This window comes from Anas platyrhynchos, chromosome 13, assembly GCF_047663525.1.
Source record: "Anas platyrhynchos isolate ZD024472 breed Pekin duck chromosome 13, IASCAAS_PekinDuck_T2T, whole genome shotgun sequence".
NCBI lineage: Eukaryota > Metazoa > Chordata > Aves > Anseriformes > Anatidae > Anas > Anas platyrhynchos.
The window spans coordinates 18,008,737-18,036,167 of record NC_092599.1 but is presented as its reverse complement, the minus strand read 5'-3'; the positions used below and the strand labels follow the sequence as shown (position 1 = coordinate 18,036,167).

Sequence of the window (27,431 nt, the reverse complement as noted above, 5' to 3'; positions counted from 1 at the left end):
CCTTTGTATGGATTGTTGGTAGACAGAGTTTACTATGTGGAAAACATTCCTGAGAATCCAGGCAATGGCGGTGCAATTCTGCTGGCCAAATGCATTTAACTGTGTAGAAGGACTGTGGAAATGATGAAGAGAACCTGGATTTTTCCTGAGGCAGAGCAAGACTGTATCAGTTCTCTCTTCCTTTTACTCTAGCCAACTTGATGACATCTGCGAAGCCTTCGGGTGGGAAAGTGACTTTCCCCAAGAAGAAGGCACTGAAACGTAAGGCACCTGGGAGTTATCCCTCTGCCATAGCAGCTGTGGAACTCCGGAGTGCCTTGGATGCTGACATGATGGGACCTCCAGCCAAAAAAGCAGCCATGGTAAGGCCAGGGGCTAATGCAGAGATGGATCGCTTGTTAAAACCCTACCCTCCTCTAGGAGAAAAGGTGGAAAAGTCAAACGTTCTGCAGGCCTTCTGTTTCCTTTGAAATCCAGTAGCTGTCTACAGGATGCTTGTAGAACCCTTCTGTATTTATGAGCTGAATGGCACTCTTTAACCGGTACTGTGATGCTGTGATTTCTCTGGTGGGGGGGATTTTGTCCATGAATGCCATGTTCTTAAAAGACACAAGATCATGAGTAACCTCCAGGTGAATGTGAACTTTCTTCAGGAGCACCTTGGTTTTGTATTTTGGCCACGGCTCCGCAATGCCAGAGGAGAAGCAGTGTGGAGGAAAAAGCTATTAAGGAATCTTTTACCCATGTGTCATAAACATAAACTGTTTTGCTGCTTTCTAGGGTGTTTCAGACGTGCCGGAGCACATCCCAGCCATCAGACTTGAAGAAAATGCCCCAAACAGGTGACAACCCCAACTTGTTCTTTTTCTTAATCAGTGTATATCCCCAGGGAAACATAAGTTCTGTCACATGTGGGAAAAAAGGAGGGTTCTGAGATCATTAAAGCCCAAATCCATCAAAGGAATAAGTCACCTGAAACCACTTTCTAGCAGCTAGCAGGATTGCTTAATTAGGCTTTCTTTAAATGCTGCAAGTCAGCACAGCTTTCCAGTGACTTCTTGGGTTGTCTGAATACCTGAATGAGGAGGAGGTGAAGTTCTACTTCCTCGTGAGGTGATAGATGAGCAGTAGTGTCCTCTGCCTTTTGGTCCTCAAGAATGCCACCTCAACTCCAGGTGCCCTGGCTTCACAGATAAAGCCCCAGACTGAAAAATGTAGCTGGTAACACATCGGGCTCTAAATGTAGCCCTGGGTTGATTGATAACAATCCCTGTGTAAGATTGAAGCGTAGGAGGGCTTGCCTACAGTTTTAAGAGCCGGTTTGCAGAAAAGGGATTGCCTGTTAAGAAATGGCATATCCTGATTGTTCTTTCTTGCTCTCCCAAGAACTGAAGTGCGTCTCGGAAGCCCGGCAAGATTAGAGGAGCAGATGGAGATCGATCTCGAGACCTCGACCTCAGCTTCTTCCCAGCTAGAAGAGGCACGGACACGCCGGCTGAGTTCCACAGGGAACGCGCCCTTATCTGTGGATGACGATTTGGAGCAGCTACTTTGGGAAATCTCAGGAGGCAGACTGGAAGCCGAAATCGACTTAGACCTAGGGAAGGACGAGGATGAGCTCCTCCTTGAACTCTCCGAGATGATTGACAGTTGAACTGCATAGTCCTATGGTATATTAAAAAAAAAAAAAAAAAATTAAAACTGTTCTTCTTGTTGGATACCCCGAGGTGATCCTTTTTCTAACTGAGGCTTTGCAATGAGACTTAAAGCACAGTCTGAACTGGTAGCAATTGGCAGGATGTGCACTCAGTTGTCCTAAATTTCCCTGCTGGTCAGAGTTAAGGGCTTGTGCATCCGTTCTGTAACTATAGGTGGCTACCTTCGCTATCGAGAGGACAAAGCACTTCTTTTGGCACAGAAAGATCTCCATTGGCACGCCATGGTGGCTGCAAATCGATCTTCTGATGGAGCGATGCTCTGAAGGCTTAAACGTAAAGCTTCTTCCTTCCTCCCCCCTTGGCACAACTCGATGTTGGGCACATTGTGAAGCTTCGGTGTTCTGATTTCTCGGACAGTTGATAGCCAAATCCTGGAGTTACTATGTCAACTCGTGACTTCTACTCGTGTATGCCATTGTTTTGACTGTACCCGTGTCAGATGATGAAGCTGTAGGGGTGGGAGGGAGCAGAATCGTTATTCCAGTGTGTTGTGGACCGAGCTTGCTGCCAGGAGTGGGGGTGGGGGTCAGCCCACCCAGCCTTACTTTCAGTTCTCAGGGATGATCAAATGGTGAAAAACAGCAGCTCTGCCATGCGGCTCCGCAACCCCCACTCCCTTCTCTTGTGCTGTACCAAAGTTCCCCCAGGCTTTGGTTGGTGCTTTTTGCTGGTGTGAGGACTCCGGGGCGAGCAGTCGGGACTCTGCCGCAGTCACGGGGTCGCTGAAGGGTTGTTTAAGTGCCTCTTGGTTTTCAGAATTGCTCCCCTGAGCTGCTGGCTCTGCTGCCTGCTACAGCAAATGTTCGGGTGCCATCAGCATCGCGCTTGGGCGTGGGCACTGACCCTGCGGAGGACAGAGCTGAGATTCGGGTGTATTGTGTACCCTGCCACCAGCCATCGTTTTTTTCCCCTAGCAGATCAATTTTGGATTATTTTCCGACCTTTTTGCGGCACGGTAGGCTCTTCCCGCTATGATTTGTGAAGCTGTGGGGGCCCTCAGGCATTTGCTGCTGGCAGAGGAAAAGCGCTTGTCGAATTTGTTGTAAATACTTAATGTTTGGACAAAACCACACGTCTGTGTGTTGAGGGATGGGGATCAAGAAGCAAGCCCACTGCTATGATAGAGTCCCTATAGGCAGTGTGGGTTTTCTCTCTATGCAAGCCTCATTATGCAGAGGCAGAGTATGGCTTCGTCCATTCAAGGTCCAGAATCAGTTGTCAAATGCTAGCCAAAGCCAGTGGCTCCTGGGCTATGTGACAAACTAACCCTAGAGCCAAAATCCTCCTTGTCCTCTTACCTGGTGCCCTTTCTGCGATGCCTTTAGGGTGAGTCAAGGCTATGATCTCCACCTTCTGGGGCTGGTGTTTGAGCTATGTCCTACCTCAGTGCTGAGACTCTTTTGCCTCTGTAGAGGCCCTTTGCCATGACGCGAGTGACGATGAGAACTAAAATCAACTAGCCTCTGAAACGTTCTTGTTCCCAAGCACAGTTTTTTCACTGGCTTGCTTGAACTCCTAGTTTTTGGGCGAGAAGCTATTGTTTCTCTGTGCTTTTAATAAGAGGCTTTCTCTGGAGCCAAGTCAGGATGGCAAGATTGAGCTGGGCAAGGCTATCGAGGAGGAAATCCAGTGTTCCCAGCTGGGTGTCTGACCCTTGGAGCCCGGGCCAACTGATCTGAAGCGGCTGTAAAAGCTTTATTTCGCAGCATCGCTGTCTTCCCTGCTCGCATTCTAGGCACGGTGTTTCTGCTGACAGCGTCTTCCACCTCCTCAGCAGAAGCTGCTTCTTTCTTTAAACGTAGTACAGGCTGGACGCAAAGAAAGAAACTGTTAGCGGTGCTTTTAGCTATTTAAATGGGGAGAAAAACAGCCACTGTTTCTTTCTTTGTCTTTTGTTTCTTTGGCTCCTCTCCCACGTCCTTAATTGCCAAGCCGCTAGCGGCTCTGGTGACGTGTCCCGTGGGTGTCTGTGCAGTGACGGGGCTGCCTCAGCCCTGTGTACCCCAGGAGAGACATTTGGGGGGCTCTTTGCTGCTACCACAGGGCGCAACCTGCGGGTCCTGGGGCAGGCAGGATGAGTGCTGCTGGGCCCGGAGGGTAGGCCTGGCCTGAGAGGAGTTTGGGGCTTAAAGCAGGCTTGTCCTGCCCCAGCCTTCTCCAGAACCTGTGTGCCTGGCTCTGGAAAGCCGTGACAAGACATAAAATGACTCACAGCTTGCCACGAGAGCTGCGGTGGTGGAGGAATGGCCGCCTCAAGGGGCTGAGGCCAGGCACCATCACGGGCAGGACTCGAGAGACGAGGCACGATCTTGGCACAGACAGAGAAGGGAAGGGGAAGCGCTGCTCTGCTGGCCCTGAGCGGTGCAGCCCCAGGAGAAAAAAAAATCTGTGTTTCCTTCCGCTGATGTCCACGCTGAAGGTGCAGAAGGGTTCCGTGCTGTTGCTTGGGTCAGCCTTGTTGCCAGGTTGGGAATGTTTAGCCTCCCGGTGCTTCGGTGCTGTTGGGCTGCACTCAGAGTGTGAGCTCTGGGCGTTATTTCTCAACTACTGCGTTATTTGAGCGTACAGACCCGAGATATTCTGCGGATAGGTGATTTAAGCCACGTCAGAACCACCGCTGTGGCGTGTGCCAGCGTCGGACGCCCGTTCGACTGGTCGGGCGGAGCAGGTGAATTGAATTTGGTGCTGGGTGGCGAGGTGGTGTTGGGGGAAGAGCTAGGCTAAGGAGAGCTTCCTCTTGCTCTGCCCCTTCCCATCTCAAATGGCCGCTTCCTGGGGAGATGGGCTCGTTGGGAGGTTAACTACAACGTTACAGTGAGGATGAGGAATCCTCTTTAGTCCCGTAGGTATTTGCTGCCAGGCGGCAGCGTTGATTTCTGAAATTGTATTTCAAAAAGGAAAAAGAAAGGAAATCTGTATTCTTTGACATACCCTCTTTTCTCGGAGAGTAGATGTAGGAGCTTCAGCAGTGCCCTTCCTCCGGAAACGATTCCCAGTGTCTGCTCAGACACTGAGGAGGGAAATGGAGGAGAGCCACCCGCTATAAATAAAGGAAAGAAGGGCTCATGGATTAAGGGAGAACCACTACTTCAAAAATTGGTGCTCTCTACAAACCGGTTAAGGGTTTGGGACCTGCAGGTGCTGCCTACACCTGTGTGCGTTGCAGTCGTGCCTGTTGCCACTGAGCAAAACGGGGAGAGCTGCTTTGTCGAACGCGGCGTGTTAAAGCACGTGCCGCTGCCTGGAAGAAGAGCACGGACTTCCCTCGTGTGGGACTTCTTCCCTAGCGATCTGTGGTTTACCTGATGTTTTCCCATAAGCTGTGAATGTTTAAAAGAAAAAAAAAAAAAAGAAAAAAAAAAAACAAAACCCAACCCCAGCGTTGAGAGTGGTGAGGCAGATCCTCACCTGGGGACTCAGAGTCAGCGGTGACATCACCATGCGAAGCATTGTGTGCGCTTCGGGTCGGGGCTGCTGTGAGCCTCGCAGCGGGGTGGGAGAGCAGATCCAGGGTGCCTCTGTGTCAGCCCTGTGCCCTGGTGGCTTCGTGAGCACTGAGAGTTTGACTCCTGTGTTCCCAGCTTTCGCTTGCGCACCTGCGGTGTGGCAGAGCCAGCGAGCTGCTTCCTCAGCTGGAGGAGGAAGAGGAGTGACCTCAACATTGCCGAGGTAAAGCACAATTATTGAAAAGATTTGGCAAAGATGTGGGTTGTAGCAGCGCGGCTGCTGCAGCTGCAGCAGATCCTGGAGCATTGGAGAAGATAGAGAGGGGTTTCTTGGTGAAAAGACTGCTGTTAAAAGCGTTTTCATGCCAGAAATTAGGAGAAACGCCTCTGTTGTTTGACATCCTCTATTGACCTGGCACATTGGCATTACAGCGTACCTGGCACGCTGTTTGTATGAAAAAAAAAGGTCTTTTAGTCAGGGCAGGCCAGAAACCTGCCTTGGCACTTCCACATGGCAGCAATGCTTACAGACCCTGCATCCTGGCTGCCAGGCCAGGATCTAAATCCGATGGTGCTGTTGGTAAACTGAAGCTCAGGAAGCGCTTCTGGGTTTTTCTGTACTTCCATGTGAACTTTTACCTTAACTTAAGCTATTTTCGTCACAACAACTAGGTTTAAAAGCAGTTTCAGTTTAACATCTACATGCTTGGGTGTTATTAACAGAGCTTTGTATACTGAGCTGGTGCTTGGTAGGAGAAAAAACATAAATCTTCCCTGGGAAACTTGGACCCCCTCAGCTACATACTGCTATGAGGAAACTCAGATGTAAGACCACACTTAAATAACACATCAGCAGAGCTGTTGTGCTCCTGACCACCAAAGGCACCTTTTTCCAACGCCGTCGTACTGGAAGTTGATGCAGCTGGTTCCATCCGTAACGTGGGACTGTACAGAGCTGTAAAAGAAATATTTTTTCACAGCTTTGGAGAAAGTGAAGCAGAGAAAACCCCACCTAACCACTGATACCTGGACCCCAAACTGCCACAGACTGACAGTGATGCCCACTGGATATCTCCTGCTGCCTTCTGACTGCTCCAGCAGAAGTCCCGTTTGAATTAGCCAGCAGGTCCCTCTGAGTGGCTTTGCTGAAACTCCTGCCGTAGGAAGTATCCTACGGGAGCCAAGTTGCTAAACTGATGTGTGGTTTTCCCTTAACCCCCTCAGCCCTGACTTTGCAGCTCCTGACGACACTGCCAACGTGTGCAGTGTCACCGTGTGCCAGCTAGGTGCCAGCTGCCATGGTTTATAGATTGTAAAATGAGTGATTTGGGACTCGTGAGCACTGAGAACAGGTTAGCAATTGCTTAAGAGCTTTACTTGTGTCGCTCTGGGGCAGGGAGATGGGTGAAACATCTTAGGCTTGAAAGTGATTCCCTGCAGAGGGACGTGCTCAGATCTGCACAACAGATCTGTCGTTTTGGTCACCTTATTAGATCCCTGCTTGAGAGGTTGCTTGCAAGAATCGATTCCTCTTCACCTTGATGTGTCAAGCTAAAGAGAAATCTGTGCCGAAGCACTGTCTGATCAGACGAGTGCCTCAGTTCAGGATTGTTCTTGGACAGCTCCAGAAACACCAGGACGATCAGCGCCTTCAGGAACAGATTAATTGGATCTTGAGGCTGTCATAAAACAGGTCCCTGACGTTTGAAGACTCTTCCAATAGTTTGGGCCAGCAAGGAGCAGCTGTAGCTGGCGGCTGCGGTAACTCGGGGCTCAGAGTCTCAGAGAGCGTGCTGAAAGGTGCCCCCCAGCTGGCTGCTGGAGGAAGCTGAGGCAGCGTTCAGCTCTAACCTTTGCCTTCTTGGCTGGCATCTTTGCACTCCAGCTGTCGGTGGGTGTTGAGTGTCCTTCCCCCCAGCCTCAGCACGTGCCCTCAGATGTAGGCAGCGTTTAGCAGCTAGAATTTACTCCAATATAAAGAGTACAAATCATGCGTTTTCTGCTTTTGCTTTGGAACTCTTAGCTTGAGGTTTTCCTGCAGGCCATGAGGTTTCTTGCAGCAGCAGGGATGAGTTCTGTTAGCAAGAGGCTGTTCTGTGCTTCGACTGTGGGAAGATGAATGGTTCCCTGTGCAACGCGAAATAGAACTTGACACCTAGCACACCGCACTTGCAGCCTGTGGGGTGCTTTAACAAGCAGGTAAATCAGCAGAGGCTGTTTTGCAGCCGGGGTGATGCTGGGTGATTAAAAAGCAGGGGCAGAACAAGGAGTTTCTAGTGTTTGTTCTTGCTTGTCATCCGACTCTCCACTTCCACTGTTCTTTAGAAAAAAAAAAAAAAACAAAACAAAAAAAAAACAACAAAAAACAAGGGGTAAGCATCTTAGTATCTTTACTGTAAATGGAAGGCACAAAACAGACCAGCAACAGAGACTGTCCAAGAGAAATACTTGGTGCTTTATAAACAAACAAGGAAGTACCCTTAGGTGGGTGTGATAATCCTCCTCTACTGCGTTTTTGGAGTGCAAAAATAGATTTGTTCCTTTCTTGCTCTTCTCTCCAGGACAAAGGCAGAATAGGCAACTGCAAAGTTAGACCAGGGAGGTCCGTTTGTTCCATACTGAGAAAGACAAGCCTGTAAAACAAACTAGACAGATTTTCTTGGTACTATTTATCTTCCTTCAGCAAAGGCAAAGCTTATGACACTTGTTGGTGTGTATTTCCAGACCCCCAGCTACTGGCACTGTAGCGCATCTCTAATTCTTTGGTACAAAAGGTTCAAAATCTCGTAATGCAAAAGTTTCACAGGCACCCTGGAGCAAAAAAAAAAAAAAAGAAATCTAAAAATCTTACTAACTTCTATTACAGACCTGCTGAGTGCACCAGAGTTACTAATTTTTATTCAGGCTTTCAGGGGCAACTTCAGTTGGTTTAGCGCCTGGATTGCCGTGTTAGCAGATGTCAGTTTAAAAAAAAAAAAAAAAGCTTTTGAGGTCCTTTTTAAAATGAGACTGCTTTTTTGGAATTTAGGGCTGCGAGGTATGCTTGGTTTTGCTTTCTTCCCATTCCTTAGACCAGATCCATTCAGATTCTGAACAGCGTTCCCGGTCTGTTCAGGAAACTGGAAGGCAACAAGCAAAATGATGAGCTCCTTGGGCAGTCAAAAGAGCTACATCTGGAGAGTGTTTTGAGTCAAACTTCCATGCTAAGGAGCACCAGTAATTGTTAGAAGTAGATGCAGAGGAACCTGCATGGCACTGGGTGTGTTTCTGAAGGTGCTAAAGGTGCGAAGTGACGATTCCTATCCATAGTAAAGAAGAGAAGGAAAGCTTGCACTTAACTACTGTTTTTATTCCCTTTGTCCAGCAGTCAAAAGCAGTAACTAATATGAGAAGCCAACTTTTCCTCTCTTTATTTTAGATTTGGGAAAATTCCCTGCCAAAAAAATATTTCCTGGAAAATTCACTAGTGTTTGTGTGAGTAAAAGGTTCCAACCTTTGATTATTAATTTGTAAGAACTATTTCATCCACTTTTGTCCAGAAGAGTCAGAAATAATTTGCACAGAAATGTGCAGCGTTTTCATGAAAGGATTCAGAATCACTCTAATTTGAACTTTATCTGGTCTGGTTGCAGGTTTTGTGACATTTAGTGTCTTTAAAAAAAAAAAAAGAATCAAAATTTCTGACTTCATCTCAGAAAAAAGAAAAACAAAATGCTTGTGGCTAAATAAAATCTGTTGCAGCTCTGCTCATCGAAAAATCATTGGCTGTTAAATTGAAGAAGACCTAAGTCGTCTTCTCTAACCTTTCATGATCCTGCAGCAATGGATGAGGATGGAGATATGGATTAGGGAACAGCACGTGATGGCAAACCTGTGGTATTTGCTACAGCGCAGAAAGAAAAACCCAATTGCTTCCAAAAAATCCAACTAATTCAAAATCCTTGGTATCATGCAGCCATGCCACTGGCAAAGTGAGCATTCCCCTGCCTCTCAAAGCTTGCTGTACCCTTGATCTGCTGTCTTCCTGCTCTTAATTGATTGCAACTCTACGTGTCTGATCAGGGCTACGAGTTGTTCTCGCTATGGAGATCATACAACATACACTGTGCACGCTTGTGTGTATAGATCTGTTTATCCTGTATGCATGTACATACGTCTGCATATTTGTGTGCTGGCCCCCAGATCACTCATGTTACAAAGCATCGGCCTCGAAGGCATACTCATCAAAATCTTTTGTAGAGCCTCCATTTTTTTCTAGTTCCCTCAAAATGAGAGAATTTCTACGCGCTCTCTGTGTCGAAAAGGCAAAAATTCTGATTTTCACTGTCGCTCTCGCTAACTTTCTCTCACTCCCTCCTCGTGTGTGTATAAACACAGACGTGTGTATGCGTATGCACATCTGTGGATTTATATGCACTGTGGTATGTTTTTTGCTGTACAGGTAATAAAGACAGGGAAAGGTTTTTGTGTTTTCTTAATAGGTGAAGAAATCTTGAAGACCAGAGATTGGAACATACTGAATTTTAAATTAAAAAAAAAAAAAAAGGTTAGATTGACCGGCTGTAGAACATGGAGCCTCATTTTTGCAGCCACTTTGAATCACGAGTTCATCTCTAAATGCGCTGGGTTTTTTGTTTTTGTTTTTTTTTGTTTTTTGGTTTATATTGTTTTGAAGAGCTAACTAACCCTGGCTGTCTCCAGTCTGAGAGAGCATTCAAATGGACTTGCTTCCTCTATTAGTTATAAGCTGTTTAAAAGCGCATGCTATGTTTGAATTGTGGATGAGAGGTTCCCTTGGCAAAGTGAGGAGGAAAATTCTTCCTAGCCCTTTATTAATAATTCACGGATTCAGTCTTGGTTCGGCCTCCAGGAGAAGTTAACTGGAAGTCTTTGAAGATCGATAACTTTGCTGAGGTTGTCCAGGTAGGTGAAATGGAAGACCCACAGTGCCTGCAACGTGCTGTTTAATGCGTCCTAACTGTGTTCTAGAGAAGTTATTTGTAGCCAGAGTTGATTATTGACTTGCATGTATGATCAGGTGGATTTTTAAGGAGTGACTCCGTTTTCAGGCTTCCAGGTGTGCTCCAAGTCATCTTATTGAGGATGTGGAAGAGAACGCTTGCTGACAAAGCTCCTGGCAGCTTTAGGGAACTTTCATATTTAGTTAGTTCATGTAACAGCTGATTTCAAGGCTTTGCTCTCTTCGAGAGACTGATAACTTGATTTGATGAACTGAAGAAAGCTGGAAAAATGTTGGTTCCTCATTATTTTTCACTTGTTACTTTCTTCAGGAGGGTTACTTTTCAAAAGAAGATTTCCCTGCTCACAAGCCAGTAGAAGACTTTCAGCCCAAGCAAGGGTGAAGACAGCTCTCTCCAAGAGCAGAGGAAGTCCCTGTGGAGAGAAGCCGAGCTTGTTAGCAGAACTCGTTGGCATGTCTAAACAAGGAGAGGATTGCTACTTCTATTTCTATTCTACCTGTACCAAGGTATGGCTGGCTTTCCTTTGCTTTGCTTTTTTTTCCCCATTTTTTTCAGGAAGGAGTAGATTAGGAGGAGGAAGCACACTGGTCTTTGGTTAACTTGAGAACCAGATAGATTCTGAATTCAGTTGTAGCAACCTTAGGCAGCAGCATGGCCATTTTTGAGGCTGTACTCTATTTTCCTCGTTGGTTTCCTTTTGGTTCCAGGGAGACAAATGTGCCTACCGCCACTGCGAAGCTGCTCTGGGCAATGAGACGGTCTGCAAGCTGTGGCAGGAGGGTCGTTGTCTCAGGAACGTCTGCCGATTCAGACACATGGAAATTGACGTGAGTGCCTAACGATGTGTTCTCAAACTAAATCAACAAAAGCATTTTTCAGTGCCGTAGGTGTACTGATTGTGCTTGTGCAGGATAGATTCGTTTGCTTCAAAACCATACTGGTTTCTGTTACCAAGAGAGGGGGTGGGAGGAAGCAGAGGGAAATAAAATCCTTCCGATAACGCTGTTCTAGCTGCCTGGGGTAGGAAGTGGGGAAAGTTAAAGGTGCAGAAGAACTAAGTCTCCAAGAAGTAGTTCTAGACAGGGTTAACCTAGGCAATTTCAGACGTTTTTTTTCCCTCTGAATAATGCTAGTATAATCCTAGGTGTATTAGTTTAAGCCACCCTCAACTGATGTCTGAGAGTGCCTGTCTTCTCAAACTGAATGATGACAAATCTAAATGTGCATAGTGGTTCCAGCTTATGCAAACTTTGTGAATATGCCCAGAAATACTCCACTTAACTGAGAAACTGACCTTTGGAATGATGTTTCAGCACTGTGTTGTGACAGCTGTCATGATATGGAGCTGCGCGTCTCTTTGCAAGCCTCAGGTGCGTGTTATCACGAGCTTTTCTTTCTTTCTGTCTTCAGAAAAAGCGCAGTGAGATTCCTTGCTTCTGGGAGAAGCAGCCGGGAGGCTGTCAGAAAGCCAACTGTGCTTTTCATCATGCAAAGGGACGTGACATCGATGGACAATTCTTCCCACCAAGCAAGAGTGAGTTTAGGTCCTTTTTCTTGAAGCGCTTAATTTGGAGTATTACTTAGTGGGTGCCAATCCTGTAGGGGGCATCAGGTAACTGTTCATTTGTGAGTGCAGGAAAAGGTCTGCAGTCATAGGTATACTGCACGGAGTGTACTGCTGGTGTTTGTTTTCTGCTTTCGTGCTCAGCTTCTCTTGGCTTTGTGTGATGTTTGCCTTGCAGTTTGCTTCCTGTTGTTTCATCTTTTGCTGGGTGGCAGGGAGATGTGTTGTTGTTCAAAGGGAAGTCATTGTTGACGGTGTAAACAGTGATGGGATGGGCAAAAGGAGATGCTGAATTCGTTGTCTGTGCGGGTTATCTGCCTTTCCTACCACCTCTTTGCCAAATTGTGGTCAAAGTTTTAAACTGCCATATTACCGATGATCCTCCTCTTCCTCTAGCTACACTGCCAAGTCCGCCTGAGTCCGCGGACAATGCTTTGAAAATGGCTCAGATGTCACTGCAGCAAAACAAACTTTCTGTCCAGTCAAATCCCTCTCCACAGCTAAGGGGGTGATGAAAGTGGAAAACTCTGAAAATGTCCCAAGCCCTACACACTCTCCAGTTGTAATCAATGCTGCAGATGATGATGAAGATGATGATGGTGAGCATGTTTTGGTTCTTGGAAGGAATTTGTGCTGTAAATGGTTGTGTAAATCTTTGGTTCTTGAAGGAATCTGTGCTGTAAATGAAAGTATAAATCACAGATGACCTGAGGTATGTCTAGCGATAGGGCAGGCAGTGTGGCCAGGTCACTGGTGGCTTTGTCTGGCAGTCAGTGGACAGAACCTGAAACGTTGGAGGAAAGCTTAGAACCACTCCTGGCTTTAGCTGGTCTGTTGTGTAAAGTTCTATGTGAAACTAGGAAGGAAATTTCTTTTTTCTGTCTGAAGAGCAATGTGTTGTGTAGTAGTTAAAGCTGCAGAGAGAATCTAGAGTCCTAGATGTTTTGTCCTAGTGTATTCTACTTAGGAGTTCATCAGGTCAGTGTAGCTGTTTTAAAAAAAAATAAAAATAAAAAAAAACAGCAACAAAGTTTTTTATATGAAGCATGGGCTGAAGTGTCACTGCATGAGCTACGTAATCATGAACAATCTGGTCTATGCATAACTGAATAGATTTTTCCCCTTCAGACCAACTTTCTGAGGAAGGAGAAGAAACTAGAACTCCCGTCCAGCAACCAGCTGCGGAAGGCAAAAATGGATTACGGGTGATTTCCACTCGCAAAGGCAGTTCTACTACTACTAAACAAGGTATTGAAGCACCTTAGTAGGATAAATCAGAAGAACTTGACAGTTAACTCAAAAGCAGTGTGGTGTATAAACACAACAAAATGTAGGGGTGCTGAATGGACTCGGTTATTTCCATGATCTCATTTCTGCCATGAATACCATCATGTGCCCATTGGGTCAGAAAGGTGAACTCCTTTTCTTTACTTTTGGAGAACAAAACAGGGCCACAGCGTGGAGTTGAAATGGCTGCACGTGCAGCCTTGCAACCACTGTTGATAAGCCATATCTAACGACAGAGGGATCTAATATCGTGTAAATGGATTAAAATTAAAACTACATTTTTAAGCCTGAAGGATGAAAGGAGGGGCAAAATGCCCTTGGTTCTCTGGCTCTTTCACTTGTGAGGAGTGTTGACAGGCTTTATTCTAAATACTTCAGAAAGTTGCTGAGCGCTAAGAAGCCTGAGGAGCTGTGGTCCTCAGTGAATGCCTCTAAGCCTGTCTCATGAACTGTTTCCTGTTTTCAGAGGGCAATCTGAATTTTGGAATAAAAACACTTGAGGAAATCAAATCGCAGAAGATGAAGGAAAAAAATAAGAGACACGGTGGTGAGTTAATATTCCCTACTTTCCTATCCTGTTCACGGCAGGTGATGGTGCCTGGGAGCTGCTTGAGGGACAGACTTCCATTTTCAGCTGGGGGCATCAAGCAACCTGATTCTCAGCCAGCTGGTATTCTAAATGGGAGTTTAAAGGGCAACCAGAGGCAAATTAGTCACCTCTCTTATTTACATGCTCTGCTTGCTGTATTTTGGACAGTAACAAATAATTTAAAGTTTTTTGTTCTTTGTGATAGTTTTTTATGTCGGGTAAACTTCCTTATGTTTTGGTTGCTCTGAACAGAAGGTTCTTCAAGATCTTCTCTTCGTCCCATTGATTCTATGATTTTTTCCTGCTCTAGAAAAGGAAAACGTCCAGACAGTGGTGAGAACTGTGACACTGTCTTCCAGGAAAGGTAATAGTGAATGCTTTTGTTTTGATTTCCTTACTCCTAAACTGGAGGGTTAAGCAATAATTAAAACAATTCACCCATGTTAGCCTTCTAGTGCTGCCTTCTGTTCAAAACGTGCTTTTATGCTTAAAGTCCCTGGTTGTACTGGCAAGATGTGGTGCTCAGGTTAAGTGCAGTGGCAGGAGAAAAGAAAAGTGTCAGTATGCAAATAGGGGGGTACCTGAAAAACAGAAGAGTAAGGAGAAGAAAGAGCTGTAGAAGACAGTGCTATATAAGAAGCAATTTCGGAGGCATTAAAGAGGCTGCCAGTGGCAGGTGTGGACACAGTATGACAGGAGTTTGTGTATAAATTGTTTAGAGCTGTGCAAATGCCTTTGAAAGGGAAAAAAGTGTGGAAGTACTTTTACTCGTAGACATTCACCTTCGAAAGGACTATTTGTCAGCATTTGTACCTAATAATATTCTGCTTGCTTATGCAGCTTTGTTCTGCACAAAGTATAGCTGTCAGGCAGACTCAGATTCACTCTCTACTATCTCAGCTGGAATTTGAAGCAAGCACTGAGACTATTAATATTTTTTTCCTATGTTAATTATAGTTAAAATATGAGTTTATGTGGTTTAGCTGTCAAAACAGTGTCTGACATGTTGGAGATGGGCTAACAGGATAATATTTCTGTTGGCTACTGGTTTCTGTGAAATAGAAAAAGAAAATCCCTTTTGTTTTAGGGGAGGAACCTGTGGTTCGACTAGATCTTGCTGCTAGACAAGGAAAACGGAAAGCCTCCGCGGGTAAGAACTTTTTATGAGCTGTTACGTAGGTGCTGCCTTCTATATATGACTGCATTAAAGAGTATTTTTGATGTATGAAAGGAAAATACGTTGCAGTGGAGATCTGTGTCGACTGCAGAAATGGTTCAAAAAAAAAAAAAAATCATTTATCAGCTGAAAGGCAATTCTATGAAAATATGCTTGAAAAATAGAAGCTTATTGTTGACTGTTCTCAAAGCTTCCTGCAAAGAAAAGTTCTTAGAATATTCCTTGTTTTCTCTGAAGATGATGTAAGCACCCTTCCAGTGAAGCGCCGCCTTGCTGAAAGGCTGGGGAAGAAGGTAGAGGCTCCGGGAAATGCTGACAAAGCACCCAAGAGAGATCCAGGTACTAAACGGGCATCTGGATTGGATTCCTGGGTTTTGTATTTAGTCTTTCTGTTTGTCCTTTTCCAGTGATGCTTCTTTTTGCATGTTGGCTGAGGTGGTAATCACTGGGATTCAAAGTTCCCTTTCCTGTCTTGTTTTGCAATGTGAACCTGAAGTTGACATTCTGCAGCCTCCCTAATTCGTTCTTTTTCTGTTTTGCAGTTCAAGTTGCCAAGTCTCTGAAGGACAGGCTGGGATTACCTCCGAAACAGACCAGTACTGAGAGAGGTAACAGCTAGATATTAAATATGCTTTCTCCTCCTTCCTTTCCATGAACTTGGACTGCTTTCATCCATCCCTAAAAACTAATTGAAATGAAAACAAAGAACTGATGCCTCTTGCTTGAGTGCTGAAGCTCTTCTGACAGCCACTATCAGTAATCTGGCTCTAGGTGTGTGTTTCTTTTCTACTTGTGCCTTGTCAAGGTTTTTAGCTGCTTCTGTGAACCGTTCCGTACAATTAGAACAGAACCACTGCCAGGAGCAGGAATTTGAAATGCAGTCTGAAAAAGTACTAAAGTAAAGCAGCATTTCTGTGTAGCAGTTCTCTCTGGATAGGGCTGGTCTTCAAAATACAAGTGGCTCAGAGGAGGAGGAGAATGTCATTCTAAGGATATTGTTCTAAGATGCATTATTGGGAACACTCAAGATTAGTTTTCCTTAGTGCTCTGACAAATGTTGGAGACTGAAACTATTGCTGGACTCTCTTTAAATGTTGGTGCTTCTCCTCATTTCTTGATGATGACAGGGAAGGCTGCTAAGCCGATGGGAGAGATCCATGTGAAAACACTGGAGGAAATCCGTCGTGAGAAAGCTCTTCAGAGACGCGAAACTCAAGCCAAAGCTGAGGCTGAAGGGCATGGTAAAACTGAAGCTTCCAGCGCAGGGGCAAGACCTGCTCGTGCAGCTCCCTCAGCACAACCCGGACCTGCCCCAGCAGAGCAGAAATCTTTATGGAGCACAAAACTAACAGGTGCTCCATAAACAGATGCTTTAATGGCTGCCCCAGTGAGGTGCTTCCCATCTTGAGCAAGTTCAGTTTGCTCAGGATCTGCTTCATGGATAATTGCTGAATGGATTGCACATTGTAGCCTTTCTCTCTCTCTCTCATGGGGCACAAGGAAATAAATGCACAAAGGAAACAAGTACCCAGCTTTCTTTATTTCTGCCGTTGACCAAACTTTTTTTTCTCTTCTTTTTCAGGTGCTTTAAAAAAAGAAAAGAAGGCAGTGGAATTGAACCGGCCTTTTCCTAAACTTTCCTCTGTGCCTGATGTACAGGTGAGTCCTCTGTGAAGACACACATCCATTCGTACAATTTCTGATCATTCTGACAAGTTTGGTTACTCACCGTGTGCCACCCTCTTGAGCGTGTTCTTACCCTTCAGCACCTGGTAGGAGCTGCAGTGCAGTCTAAATCCTATCGCCAGCAGCATTTCCAGACAACTCTGTACTCCTCAAACTTGGAATCAGTCTGTTTATACCACAGCAACAAAGAAACCCTGTTAGCACCAGCTGAAATCTACACAGTTAACGTGGAGGGAATTCTTTTTGTTCTTACTGACTTGATCTGTCAGACAAAAAGAATGTGATAAATAGATGTACAGCAGAACACCCTAGCTGTTTAAAGAAGCTTGCCATAGTGGATATTGCAGATACGTGAGACTGTGTCCATAGTAAAGCATGGCTCTTGTTACAGGCAGAATTTTAGGGAAAAAAAAAAAATACAACAGTAACCTGAATGATATTAATATGCTGTTCCACATCAAGACCATTTTGGAGGGATTGCTGATCAGATTTTCTTAACGAAATCTCCACGGATTTTTTTTTTGGTCCTATTCATGCACTGCTTTTCTTTCCTTCTAGCCCACTCAGCAGAGTGGAAGTCTTAAATGTCCAGAGAAGAGCTTTGAAGAGAGCCGGTGGGAGAAGTGGCAACAGAGAGAACAACAAGAGAAGCTTGGGAAGGAGGAAGCTGCTGTCAAATCTGCTGCTGGCTTCTTTCATACCGAACCAGCAGGGAAAGTGGCAGCTCAATTTCAGGGCCGGGAAGCTAAAAGTAAGTGTTGAAGGTTAAGAGTTCCTTAGGTTGTCTTCTGAAATACAGACAGAAGATGACAATTCTCATGCTGTAACTCTGGCTGGGTGCATTTTGCCACGCAATGCTACGAAGCGAAGTGTGGACTTTCTTTTTCTTAGTTTGTTTCTTTTCCTGCCAGCCAGATGTTAGGTAAGGAACGGGAGAGTAGAAAATGACACTACAAATTTGGACTTTGTAGAACAACTTAACTGTGGGACATCACTGCAAGGGAGAGGAAGCTGGTACAACAGTTGCATACACTCTTGTCCTACCCTAACTGCTGCTTTTTCCTTTCCTAGAGGGAGCAGGACTTGAAATATAAAAGCTGTCTATATTTGTGAACGTAGCTTGCACTTAGGATTGCTATGTGTCTGAGGTTTCCCTTGTCCTGGATTCTTATTTACTGTAGCTATTCGGTTTCTTGGTTCCTTTGTATGGATTGTTGGTAGACAGAGTTTGCTATGTGGAAAACATTCCTGAGAATCCAGGCAATGGCGGTGCAATTCTGCTGGCCAAATGCATTTAACTGTGTAGAAGGACTGTGGACATGATGAAGAGAACCTGGATTTTTCCTGAGGCAGAGCAAGACTGTATCAGTTCTCTCTTCCTTTTACTCTAGCCAACTTGATGACATCTGCGAAGCCTTCGGGTGGGAAAGTCACTTTCCCCAAGAAGAAGGCACTGAAACGTAAGGCACCTGGGAGTTATCCCTCTGCCATAGCAGCTGTGGAACTCCGGACTGCCTTGGATGCTGACATGGTGGGACCTCCAGCCAAAAAAGCAGCCATGGTAAGGCCAGGGGCTAATGCAGAGATGGATCCCTTGTTAAAACCCTACCCTCCTCTAGGAGAAAAGGTGGAAAAGTCAAACGTTCTGCAGGCCTTCTGTTTCCTTTGAAATCCAGTAGCTGTCTACAGGATGCTTGTAGAACCCTTCTGTATTTATGAGCTGAATGGCACTCTTTAACCGGTACTGTGATGCTGTGATTTCTCTGGTGGGGGGGATTTTGTCCATGAATGCCATGTTCTTAAAAGACACAAGATCATGAGTAACCTCCAGGTGAATGTGAACTTTCTTCAGGAGCACCTTGGTTTTGTATTTTGGCCACGGCTCCGCAATGCCAGAGGAGAAGCAGTGTGGAGGAAAAAGCTATTAAGGAATCTTTTACCCATGTGTCATAAATACTGTTTTGCTGCTTTCTAGGGTGTTTCAGACATGCCGGAGCACATCCCAGCCATCAGACTTGAAGAAAATGCCCCAAACAGGTGACAACCCCAACTTGTTCTTTTTCTTAATCAGTGTATATCCCCAGGGAAACATAAGTTCTGTCACATGTGGGAAAAAAGGAGGGTTCTGAGATCATTAAAGCCCAAATCCATCAAAGGAATAAGTCACCTGAAACCACTTTCTAGCAGCTAGCAGGATTGCTTAATTAGGCTTTCTTTAAATGCTGCAAGTCGGCACAGCTTTCCAGTGACTTCTTGGGTTGTCTGAATACCTGAATGAGGAGGAGGTGAAGTTCTACTTCCTCGTGAGGTGATAGATGAGCAGTAGTGTCCTCTGCCTTTTGATCCTCAAGAATGCCACCTCAACTCCAGGTGCCCTGGCTTCACAGATAAAGCCCCAGACTGAAAAATGTACCTGGCAACACATCGGGCTCTAAATGTAGCCCTGGGTTGATTGATAACAATCCCTGTGTAAGATTGAAGCGTAGGAGGGCTTGCCTACAGTTTTAAGAGCCGGTTTGCAGAAAAGGGATTTCCCGTTAAGAAATGGCATATCCTGATTGTTCTTTCTTGCTCTCCCAAGACCTGAAGTGCGTCTCGGAAGCCCGGCAAGATTAGAGGAGCAGATGGAGATCGATCTCGAGACCTCGACCTCAGCTTCTTCCCAGCTAGAAGAGGCACAGACACGCCGACTGAGTTCCACAGGGAACGCGCCCTTATCTGTGGATGACGATTTGGAGCAGCTACTTTGGGAAATCTCAGGAGGCAGACTGGAAGCCGAAATCGACTTAGACCTAGGGAAGGACGAGGATGAGCTCCTCCTTGAACTCTCCGAGATGATTGACAGTTGAACTGCGTAGTCCTATGGTATATTAAAACTGTTCTTCTTGTTGGATACCCCGAGGTGATCCTTTTTCTAACTGAGGCTTTGCAATGAGACTTAAAGCACAGTCTGAACTGGTAGAAATTGGCAGGATGTGCACTCAGTTGTCCTAAATTTCCCTGCTGGTCAGAGTTAAGGGCTTGTGCATCCGTTCTGTAACTATAGGTGGCTACCTTCGCTATCGAGAGGACAAAGCACTTCTTTTGGCACAGAAAGATCTCCATTGGCACGCCATGGTGGCTGCAAATCGATCTTCTGATGGAGCGATGCTCTGAAGGCTTAAACGTAAAGCTTCTTCCTTCCTCCCCCCTTGGCACAACTCGATGTTGGGCACATTGTGAAGCTTCGGTGTTCTGATTTCTCGGACAGTTGATAGCCAAATCCTGGAGTTACTATGTCAACTCGTGACTTCTACTCGTGTATGCCATTGTTTTGACTGTACCCGTGTCAGATGATGAAGCTGTAGGGGTGGGAGGGAGCAGAATCGTTATTCCAGTGTGTTGTGGACCGAGCTTGCTGCCAGGAGTGGGGGTGGGGGTCAGCCCACCCAGCCTTACTTTCAGTTCTCAGGGATGATCAAATGGTGAAAAACAGCAGCTCTGCCATGCGGCTCCGCTACCCCCACTCCCTTCTCTTGTGCTGTACCAAAGTTCCCCCAGGCTTTGGTTGGTGCTTTTTGCTGGTGTGAGGACTCCGGGGCGAGCAGTCGGGACTCTGCCGCAGTCACGGGGTCGATGAAGGGTTGTTTAAGTGCCTCTTGGTTTTCAAAAGTGCTCCCCTGAGCTGCTGGCTCTGCTGCCTGCTACAGCAAATGTTCGGGTGCCATCAGCATCGCGCTTGGGCGTGGGCACTGACCCTGCGGAGGACAGTGCTGAGATTCGGGTGTATTGTGTACCCTGCCACCAGCCATCGTTTTTTTCCCCTAGCAGATCAATTTTGGATTATTTTCCGACCTTTTTGCGGCACGGTAGGCTCTTCCCGCTATGATTTGTGAAGCTGTGGGGGCCCTCAGGCATTTGCTGCTGGCAGAGGAAAAGCGCTTGTCGAATTTGTTGTAAATACTTAATGTTTGGACAAAACCACGTGTCTCTCTGTGTGTGTGTGTGTGTGTGTGCGTGAGTGCGTGCTGTGACGCCCCAGCCCCACCAGGGAAAACCTCCGCTGACGAAACTGCTGCTGGAGCTCACGCAGGCCTTCATCGTGCCGAAGGACTTCACGGGGACTTCTGCCCTATTACCCCTTCACTTCAGGGCTAAGAGCATCTTTTGCGGATCCAAAGCCTTTTTCTCACCTTTACTTTGCAGCTGAGAAGCATACAGGCATGGCACCAAGGCTCCTCTGTATAGACCACAGCCTTGTTCTTAAGCACCCAGCTTTCAGGACGTTTTCAGGACAAGAGAGCCTATAGTTGGGATCCAAAGCCGCCTTTGCTTACATGTCAATCCTACAGAGCAGGCTGCCATTTCCAAGGGGCAATTCCCTATTTTTAGGGTCCACAGTTTTATTATAAGATGCAACGCGTCCTTCTTAGATGGCAAAGCCGTATGTGAGAAAGCGCTGCTTTCAAATCCCCAAATCCTCATGCTAGGAGCCGAGGCCTGAATTTTAGGGTCCGAACATCCATTTTGAGGAAGCAGAGAGTGGAGTGTGCACCACGCTGCCCTGACATTTTTTGGCCCCAGCATCACATATTAGGGCAGAAAGCCTCTTCCTTGGACTCTAAAGCCTTGTTTGAAAGGATAATTCCTCCTTTTTAGTGGCTAATGATTTCTTGTATCCCCCTAACTCCCTCTCTCAGCCATCCAACCCGCAGGGCTCAGGACTTGTTGATGCTGTAAGGAAAAGCCTGAGGAGACAGAGAGCTGTGTGTCCAGCCCACAGGGTGCCGGACAACAGGCTGGCCAGGACAAGGAGACAAAGAACAGGCAGGCAAACAGCGCGAAAGAAGCAGGAAAGCTGGAGGAAGAGGTTCTGCCTCTGTTCTGCCGCTGGCTGGAAAGCGGATCTGAGAAGGGACAGCCTCGTTCGCAGCTGCTCGGAAGAGAGCCCCAGCTCGTGTCTGGAATGCTCTGGTGTCCCCAAGGCTGCCAGCACTGGGAACAGCCTGTTGATGGCGGTGCCTCCCCTTTCCTGGTGTCGCAGAGAAAGGGAAGCCCATGCAGGACCCCGTTGGGAAGGCCTGCAATGCCATGGGAGGGCCTGCGTGCTGGAGCAGGGCAAGAGAGCGGGGACAAGGGGCAGAAGAGGCTGGAGAGGGGGGAAAGGTGTCTGCAGGTTGCTTGTAGCTTCTCCCTCCCCTGGCCACTTAGCGCGAGGCGAAGCACAGCCTGGACACTGGCGATTCGGGTGCAGAGCTTTATTCGGACAAGCTGCCGGACGGCTGCCAGTCCTCACCCCCCCGCTGCCCTGCACGCCGGGGGGCCGCCCCCAGCCCTGGCAGGAGGGCCGGGACGGTGGTGGGGGCCGGGGGGGTGGTATCCACGGGGGCTGGAGGGCGCTGGGCCGGTCGCGCTGCAGCCGGCTGGGGTGCGCTCGTCCAGGCCCGGGTGGCGGCCGCTGGCGCTGGGCCCGTCTCGGTGCCCGGGCTTCCGAGGCTGCGGAGAGGCGCCTGCGGAGAGAGGAGGCTGGGCAGCACCCGGCGGCCGCGCCGCAGCACCTCAGCGGCGGTGCTGCAAGGCCAGCGGCAGCCAGCCGACGGGGAGCTGGGGCGAGAGACGGCCGCTCACTGCTGTCTTCTCCTGCGCAGCCGGATGACCCCGCAGCACAGAAGCGTGCCGAAGAGCAGGGAGCCCACGATTGCCGCCGCGCTCACGAGGCAGTGCTTGCGCACGGCGGCACCGGCCGAGGCACTCGCGCTCCTCTCGCCAGCTGCACCTGGAGGAACAGCTCTGGGGCTTAGCGCGTCCTCGCGCTGCTGGGCAGCCTGCGGGAGCTCTGGCAGTGCCGAGACGGTCGCTCTCCCGCTGCCAGCCTCTCCGGGAAGAAGCTGCCTTGCTTGCAGCAGAAGGCGCCGCCGCCATGCTCGCGGCTCCCGCTTACGGGCTGCTCAGTACCTGGATTCTCTTGAAAAAATTGGAACACCCCGGTGTGGCGGGCTTCTCCGGGCTCCGAGAGCACTGCCAAGAAGGAGAGAAAGGGAAAGCCTCAGCACGGCTTAGGCACAGAGGATGCCGAAGGACGGGCGGACGGACGGGCGGACGGAGAGGCTCCCTCTGCGAGTCCGTGCAGCCCCCTGGGCCACAGGTCACAGGAGGGGTCCCACTCGCTGCTGCGGTGCTGCTTTGGGCCCCTGGGGACTTGGGCAAGCTGCGGGGCTCAGGTGCTGCGGGAGGTACGCTCTGGTACGGGTCATGGGCTGCAACGGGCTGCGGTGGGAGGCAGGCGATCCCCAGCCACAGGCACAGAGGCCCGCCAGCATCTCTGGCACACTGCTGGCGCTGAGCTCCGCGTGCCAGAGCCCACAGCCCTCCTCCAGAGCGCTTCCAGGCTCCTTTGGCAGCACCTGCTCTGTGCTAAGCGTGCCACCGGACGGCAGTTACCTGGCGGGACGGTCGCTGGCGCTGCCTCTGGCGCTCCCTCCGAGCCTGGCAGCGTGTTTCCCCTGGGAAGCGCCTCCTTCTGCACAGCCTCTCCGTCCGCCCCTTCGGCAAGAAAGCGGCACAGTTGCACTGGGAGCGACCGCTCCTCAGCAGGAGGATGCTTCTAGCTGCAGCAGGCGATGCTTCTCAGCATGCACACGGCTGTAGCCAGCCCCTCAGGCTTCCCCGTGCAGCACACCCACCCTGTGCTCCCTCCAGTTCCTGCAGGATTTCCTGCAGGATAGCCGAGGTCCTCTGGGAGCTTTGGCCTCTTCTCGCTTGATGCCTTGCTCTTCGAGGACCCAGCACAGAAGCTGGAGAGCCGTCGCCTACAGCCACACCTGCAAGCAAACACAGAACAGAGCAGCTCCCACCAAACAGGGCGGGATGCTTCTTCCCATCACGCAGCTCCCACAGGGGATTGCTGCACGGCCCTGGGCTCTCCCTCCTGCCCAGGAGCCTCTTGCAAACAGGCAGCAGGGGCCTGCAGTGCCAGCGTGCCGGGACAAGACGAACGAAGCGTGCGTGCAGCTGCCCAGAGAAGGGCCTCCCCAGAGCTCAGCCCAGGCTCGAAACTCAAGCCCACCGTGCCCGCTGGCTCTGCAGCACGCATGGGGGCGGAGCGGCTGGCAAAGACAGCTTGGCAAGGCAAAGCGCCCCAGGCGTGTCACCAAGCCTGAGCCCTTCCCTCTCTGCTCTCCTGCGCGGCTGAGGCCAAGGAAGGCTGAAGGTCCATTGCACGCGGGCAGCAAACAACAAGGGCAATGCTCGCTCCTCCCTCCCGCTGACTTACTTGGGGGATCGCCCTGGGGCACGAGGACAGGACCATGCTCGGACGTCCCGGACAAATCACCTACAGGCACAGAGCAAAACCGTTGCCAGTGCGTGCTGGGAGCTCCTTCTGCCCCAGCGCCCTGCGGTGGCTGACAGAGGGGCCGGGGCACGGCGCAGGGCCCAGGAGCAGGGCGAGCTGGGGGAAAAACACTCGTCCCCGCTTCTTGTGGAGAAGAGCCCACTGGCCAGGGAGAGGCTGCAGCACTGCTCAGCTGGCGCAGAAAGCCACCAACAAACCCCAAGGAAAGCAAGAGCCACACCGTAGCCCATGTACCTGTGGGGTGCCACCCAGTCTCAGGAGCAGGATTCCACGGCGCAGCTGGAACAGCACGGCCTGCGGGCACAGATGGGGGCCAGGACAGGTGAGGAGGGCTTCCCCTGCGTGCTGCAACCACGTCTGCCCTCGGGAAGCCCCCCCAGGGAGTGGACGACCCCTCGCAAGGGGGTGGTCTGCCTGCGCAGGACCTCCACTCGCCCGCGGACCAGTGCTGCTGCTTTGGAGGCAGGGGACGGTGACAACTTACCGCTGGGCTGCCCCTGGAGCTCCACTCCAGGACCCAGCTGAGGAGCTGGGGAAGCGCTGCCGAGCGCATCGTCACCTGGAAGCAAGCAGAGAGCAGACACGTTCCCCTTGCCCGTTGTGTCCCCGAGCACCCTGCAGTGACGGAGGGGCCGGGGCACGGGGCTAGATGCCCGAGGCTGCGGCGGGGCTCAGGGACCTCCCGACAGAGGGGAAGGCTGGAGCCGGGGCAGCGCGGCGCATGGCTCGGCTCACAGGGGCCCCGGGGGGGCTCAGCCCAGGCTTCGGCCCCCAGCCCCTCCGGCGACTCGCCTGCATCCGGCCCTGCCGCTGCCCCCGGTGCTGGCGCCCACCTGCTCCCAGCGCTCGCCTTGGCATAGCCCAGGCATCCCGGGCACACAGCACGAGGAGGAGGAGGAGGAGGCGGGTGGGGGCCGCAGCCCCCCACATCCGCCCCATGCTGCCACCGCCGCGTGAGTGCCGCCGTTGGGGCCGGCGCAGAGAGGTGCCCGTGGCCTGGCACAGCGACACAGCGCGGCGCTGTGACCTCATGGCCGCACCCTGCTGGCACAGGGGCTGCATGCATGGGGCTGGGGCTGCATGGCATCAGCCACAGCCGCAGCTCCACTGGGCCACCCACCCTCAGGGTGGAAAGTGGCCTCCTCCTCCTCGTTGCCATCAGAGCTGGCCAGCAGCATCCTCAGCATCCTAGAGGCCTTGGGTCTGAATGATTCAAAATAAATAAATAAATAAATAGAAAACAAATAAAAACAGAAAAGGAAAAAAGAAAGAGAAAAATGGTGTTGGATCCTAAAAGATTCTTTGGTCCCTCAAAGCCTCTGGGCTGCATGGTCCAAAACCTGTTTTATAGTCCAAAGCCTCACTACTTTGAGGACCACCCCTTGGTTAGGATCCAAAGGATCTTCAACATGACCAAATCTAAAAAAAAGAAGTTGAACCACAATGCCGAGGAAGACTACAGCCTTCGTCTTCACGACCACCAGAGGGACAGAGACAACGCCCTAGCAACAGTGCGCGCAGTCGCAGAATATACCAGGATGTGCTGCATAATCCCGGAATTACCGAGATATAAAAAGGGACCCTGGTGGGGGTGAGGTGCGTGCCGATGGCGGAGCCGAGACTCCCCGGCTGCCCAGCACTGTTTTGCTTGCTGTTGGCTTGCTCAATAAATTCCTTTCTATTCTTAATGCAATGCTCTCTGAAAATTAATTAAGGGGGCAACTTATAACACAGGCCGTAAGCTAGAGACTCCAAAGGCCCAGGGTCCAGGTCTAAAGCCTCACCTTGACGACCAGGCCTGTCCACACTCCCCCTCCCTCTCCCTCCCTCCCTCCCTTCGTCTCTCTCTCCCTCCCCATTTTAAGTGTTCAAAGCCTCATTAGGAGGCCCCCGTGTTTCCTCTCTAGGCTCCAAAGCCTTCTTTTCAAGCTCCAGAAGCTCCACTTGGCATCCCAAGTCTTCTTCTGATCATCTAAAGCCTCAGTTTGCAGGCCCAGGGCCTCATTTGTAGGGACCAAGCCCTTTCGTTCAGGGCCCTAAGACTGCTCTCAGGAGACAAAACTGGCTTCTTAGTGCTTACACCCTCACTTTTCTGGCCCAGGCTGTCATTTTCAGGGCACAATATCTTCTTTTTTAGGGCCCCCCATTTGCACTGTAAGGTGCAGAGCTGCATTTTTCGGGTGCAAAACCTTATTTGTGAGAAAATTCCCTCCCTCCCCATTTTAAGTGCTACGAGTGGTTAGAGGGGCGTTGGGTAAAGGGAAAGGTTGTGTGGTTGTGGTGGCTTGGGGGCTTACTGTATCCACCTCAGCTATTGTGTGCTATTTTGTCAGTTTGGGATCTGGAAGTTGGATCTCAACACTGAAAACTAAGGGGAGATTTTATTGGTCTCCATACTGTTATAGTTTGCTCCTGAGGTCCACCCCTCAGGAGCAAACTGCTCCAACCTGGGTCCCCCACGGGTGGCAGCTCCTGCCAGGCCCCCTGCTCCTGCGTGGGCTCTGCTCCACAGGCTGCAGCTCCAGCCCACAATCTGCTCCGGCGGGGGTCCTCCACAGGCTGCAGCCTGCTTCGGTGCAGGGCCACCTGCTCCACCGTGGCCTCTTCCATGGGCTACAGCGTGAAACCCTGCTCCACTGTGGTACTCCATGGGCTGCAGGCGGACAGCCTGCTCCGCCATGGTCCTCACCACAGGCCACAGGGGAACTTCTGTTGTGGTGCCTTCTCTTGCAGACTACCAACCTGGGAGGACAACGACGCCTTTGCATCACAGCGTGAGAGGCACCAGCGCTGTGATGCCAGCGAATGCCTTTACCCACGAGGCAGGGAGCAGGCAGAAGTACACGGGTGAGTTGCCTCAGCAGCCATCTGGGGCTCTGCACGGGACCTCAGCATCGCTGCAGGCTGGGGGAGGCAGGACAGAGCAGAAGGGATGTGCCAGCCACTCTCTGCCTCAGACGCTTTGTCCTCACACCCACAACCCTTTGCTTCTTCCCCAGGCCCTGGCAGCTGCTCCTGTGCCGCTCCTGTGCTGCCAAAGGCACCCACCGGCGCTGCTCCAACTTGACCAACAGAGCAGGCACCTGGGAGTGCGCCAGCTGTGCTGGCATGGACAACGGTAAGACGCGCAGGCCACATGCTGCTGGGCTGCAGGGGCTCAGGGCAGCCTTGCCAGAGTCTCTCTGACCCAGGATGGAGCAGAGCCTCTACAGCCGTGGGTCTGGAAGTCCATCCCACTCACCTTCCTGCCTCCTCTTACAGCCTCCAGTGCCAACCAGGGGCTCGCCAGCTCTAGCACCTCCAGTGCAGAGGCTCCGGGGCCCTCCCATGGCTCCCCAGCACCTGAAAGCAGCAGCCTCAGCAGCAGCAGCAGCAGCCAGGCAGCACCAGGGCCATCCCACAGCTCCCAGGGGACTGAGAGTGGAAGGCCAGCAAAAGAAGAGAGGGCAATCCGCCAACCTGTACGTCAGGCCCAGGACACCTGTAATGATCCTGGAAGAAGCCGCACGAGGAGCCGTGCTGCAGAACCCAGCGCTGAGAGCAGCACGCCCAGCTTGGCCAGACAGAGGGCACCAGGAACCTCCAGTCACTCCATGGTGCCCGCTGGCAGGTCGTCCCTCCCAGCCAGCGGGGACGACCCCAGAGAAGA

At 50.0% G+C, this 27,431-nt stretch overlaps 3 protein-coding genes across 8 annotated transcripts; 2 read left to right on the top strand and 1 right to left on the bottom strand.

Moving 5' to 3' along the window:
* Positions 1-64: 64 nt before the first annotated feature.
* Positions 65-10,650, top strand: LOC140003571 (zinc finger CCCH domain-containing protein 11A-like). Of its 5 annotated transcripts, XR_011812458.1 has the most exons (5): positions 65-362; positions 781-842; positions 1,387-4,386; positions 5,300-5,387; positions 10,456-10,648. XR_011812458.1 is itself a non-coding variant. In XM_072044287.1 (3 exons), exons 1-3 carry the CDS (start codon positions 201-203, stop codon positions 1,652-1,654), a joined length of 492 nt encoding a protein of 163 aa, XP_071900388.1. In that variant the 5' UTR covers positions 65-200; the 3' UTR covers positions 1,655-8,656. The 5 variants fall into 5 exon arrangements, 1 of the variants encoding a protein (XP_071900388.1); XR_011812456.1 differs by having other exon boundaries at positions 1,387-5,387; positions 10,456-10,650; XR_011812457.1 differs by lacking the exon at positions 10,456-10,648 and having other exon boundaries at positions 5,300-8,656.
* Positions 10,651-11,841: 1,191 nt separating this feature from the next.
* LOC119713707 (zinc finger CCCH domain-containing protein 11A-like) lies at positions 11,842-21,541 on the top strand. 2 transcript variants are annotated; one of them, XM_072044284.1, is made up of 9 exons: positions 11,842-12,309; positions 12,839-12,958; positions 13,464-13,544; positions 13,897-13,950; positions 14,674-14,736; positions 15,001-16,115; positions 16,346-16,422; positions 17,008-17,200; positions 17,841-18,005. In XM_072044284.1, the coding sequence occupies exons 1-6, from the start codon at positions 12,222-12,224 to the stop codon at positions 15,171-15,173; spliced, it is 579 nt and encodes a 192-aa protein (XP_071900385.1). In that variant the 5' UTR covers positions 11,842-12,221; the 3' UTR covers positions 15,174-16,115; positions 16,346-16,422; positions 17,008-17,200; positions 17,841-18,005. The 2 variants fall into 2 exon arrangements, with proteins under 2 accessions (XP_071900385.1, XP_071900384.1); XM_072044283.1 differs by lacking the exons at positions 11,842-12,309; positions 12,839-12,958; positions 13,464-13,544; positions 13,897-13,950; positions 14,674-14,736 and adding an exon at positions 19,031-21,541 and having other exon boundaries at positions 15,236-16,115; positions 17,841-18,486.
* Positions 21,147-26,462, bottom strand: LOC113840969 (uncharacterized). The gene is made up of 7 exons (XM_072044502.1): positions 26,428-26,462; positions 23,112-23,455; positions 22,870-22,971; positions 22,384-22,446; positions 22,057-22,204; positions 21,633-21,938; positions 21,147-21,162 (listed from the first exon to the last, which is right to left on the bottom strand). The coding sequence occupies exons 1-7, from the start codon at positions 26,460-26,462 to the stop codon at positions 21,147-21,149; spliced, it is 1,014 nt and encodes a 337-aa protein (XP_071900603.1).
* Positions 26,463-27,431: the final 969 nt, after the last annotated feature.

What these genes read in the sequence shown, in the direction of transcription:
- LOC119713707 (XM_072044283.1), top strand. Translation starts at nt 15,818, where the DNA reads ATGTTGGAGACTGAAACTATTGCTGGACTCTCTTTAAATGTTGGTGCT. An exon ending in CCTCTGTGCCTGATGTACAG is followed by an intron (nt 16,423 to 17,007) that starts GTGAGTCCTCTG and finishes CTTTCCTTCTAG; the next exon opens with CCCACTCAGCAGAGTGGAAG. An exon ending in TCAGGGCCGGGAAGCTAAAA is followed by an intron (nt 17,201 to 17,840) that starts GTAAGTGTTGAA and finishes CTTTTACTCTAG; the next exon opens with CCAACTTGATGACATCTGCG.
- LOC113840969 (XM_072044502.1), bottom strand. Translation starts at nt 26,462, where the DNA reads ATGGCGGAGCAGGCTGTCCGCCTGCAGCCCATGGA. An exon ending in GTCCGCCTGCAGCCCATGGA is followed by an intron (nt 23,456 to 26,427) that starts GTACCACAGTGG and finishes AGCTCTGGGGAG; the next exon opens with GCCCTTCTCTGGGCAGCTGC. An exon ending in GGAACTGGAGGGAGCACAGG is followed by an intron (nt 22,972 to 23,111) that starts GTGGGTGTGCTG and finishes TTCTTGCCGAAG; the next exon opens with GGGCGGACGGAGAGGCTGTG.
- LOC140003571 (XM_072044287.1), top strand. Translation starts at nt 201, where the DNA reads ATGACATCTGCGAAGCCTTCGGGTGGGAAAGTGACTTTCCCCAAGAAG. An exon ending in CAGCCAAAAAAGCAGCCATG is followed by an intron (nt 363 to 780) that starts GTAAGGCCAGGG and finishes GCTGCTTTCTAG; the next exon opens with GGTGTTTCAGACGTGCCGGA. An exon ending in GAAGAAAATGCCCCAAACAG is followed by an intron (nt 843 to 1,386) that starts GTGACAACCCCA and finishes TGCTCTCCCAAG; the next exon opens with AACTGAAGTGCGTCTCGGAA.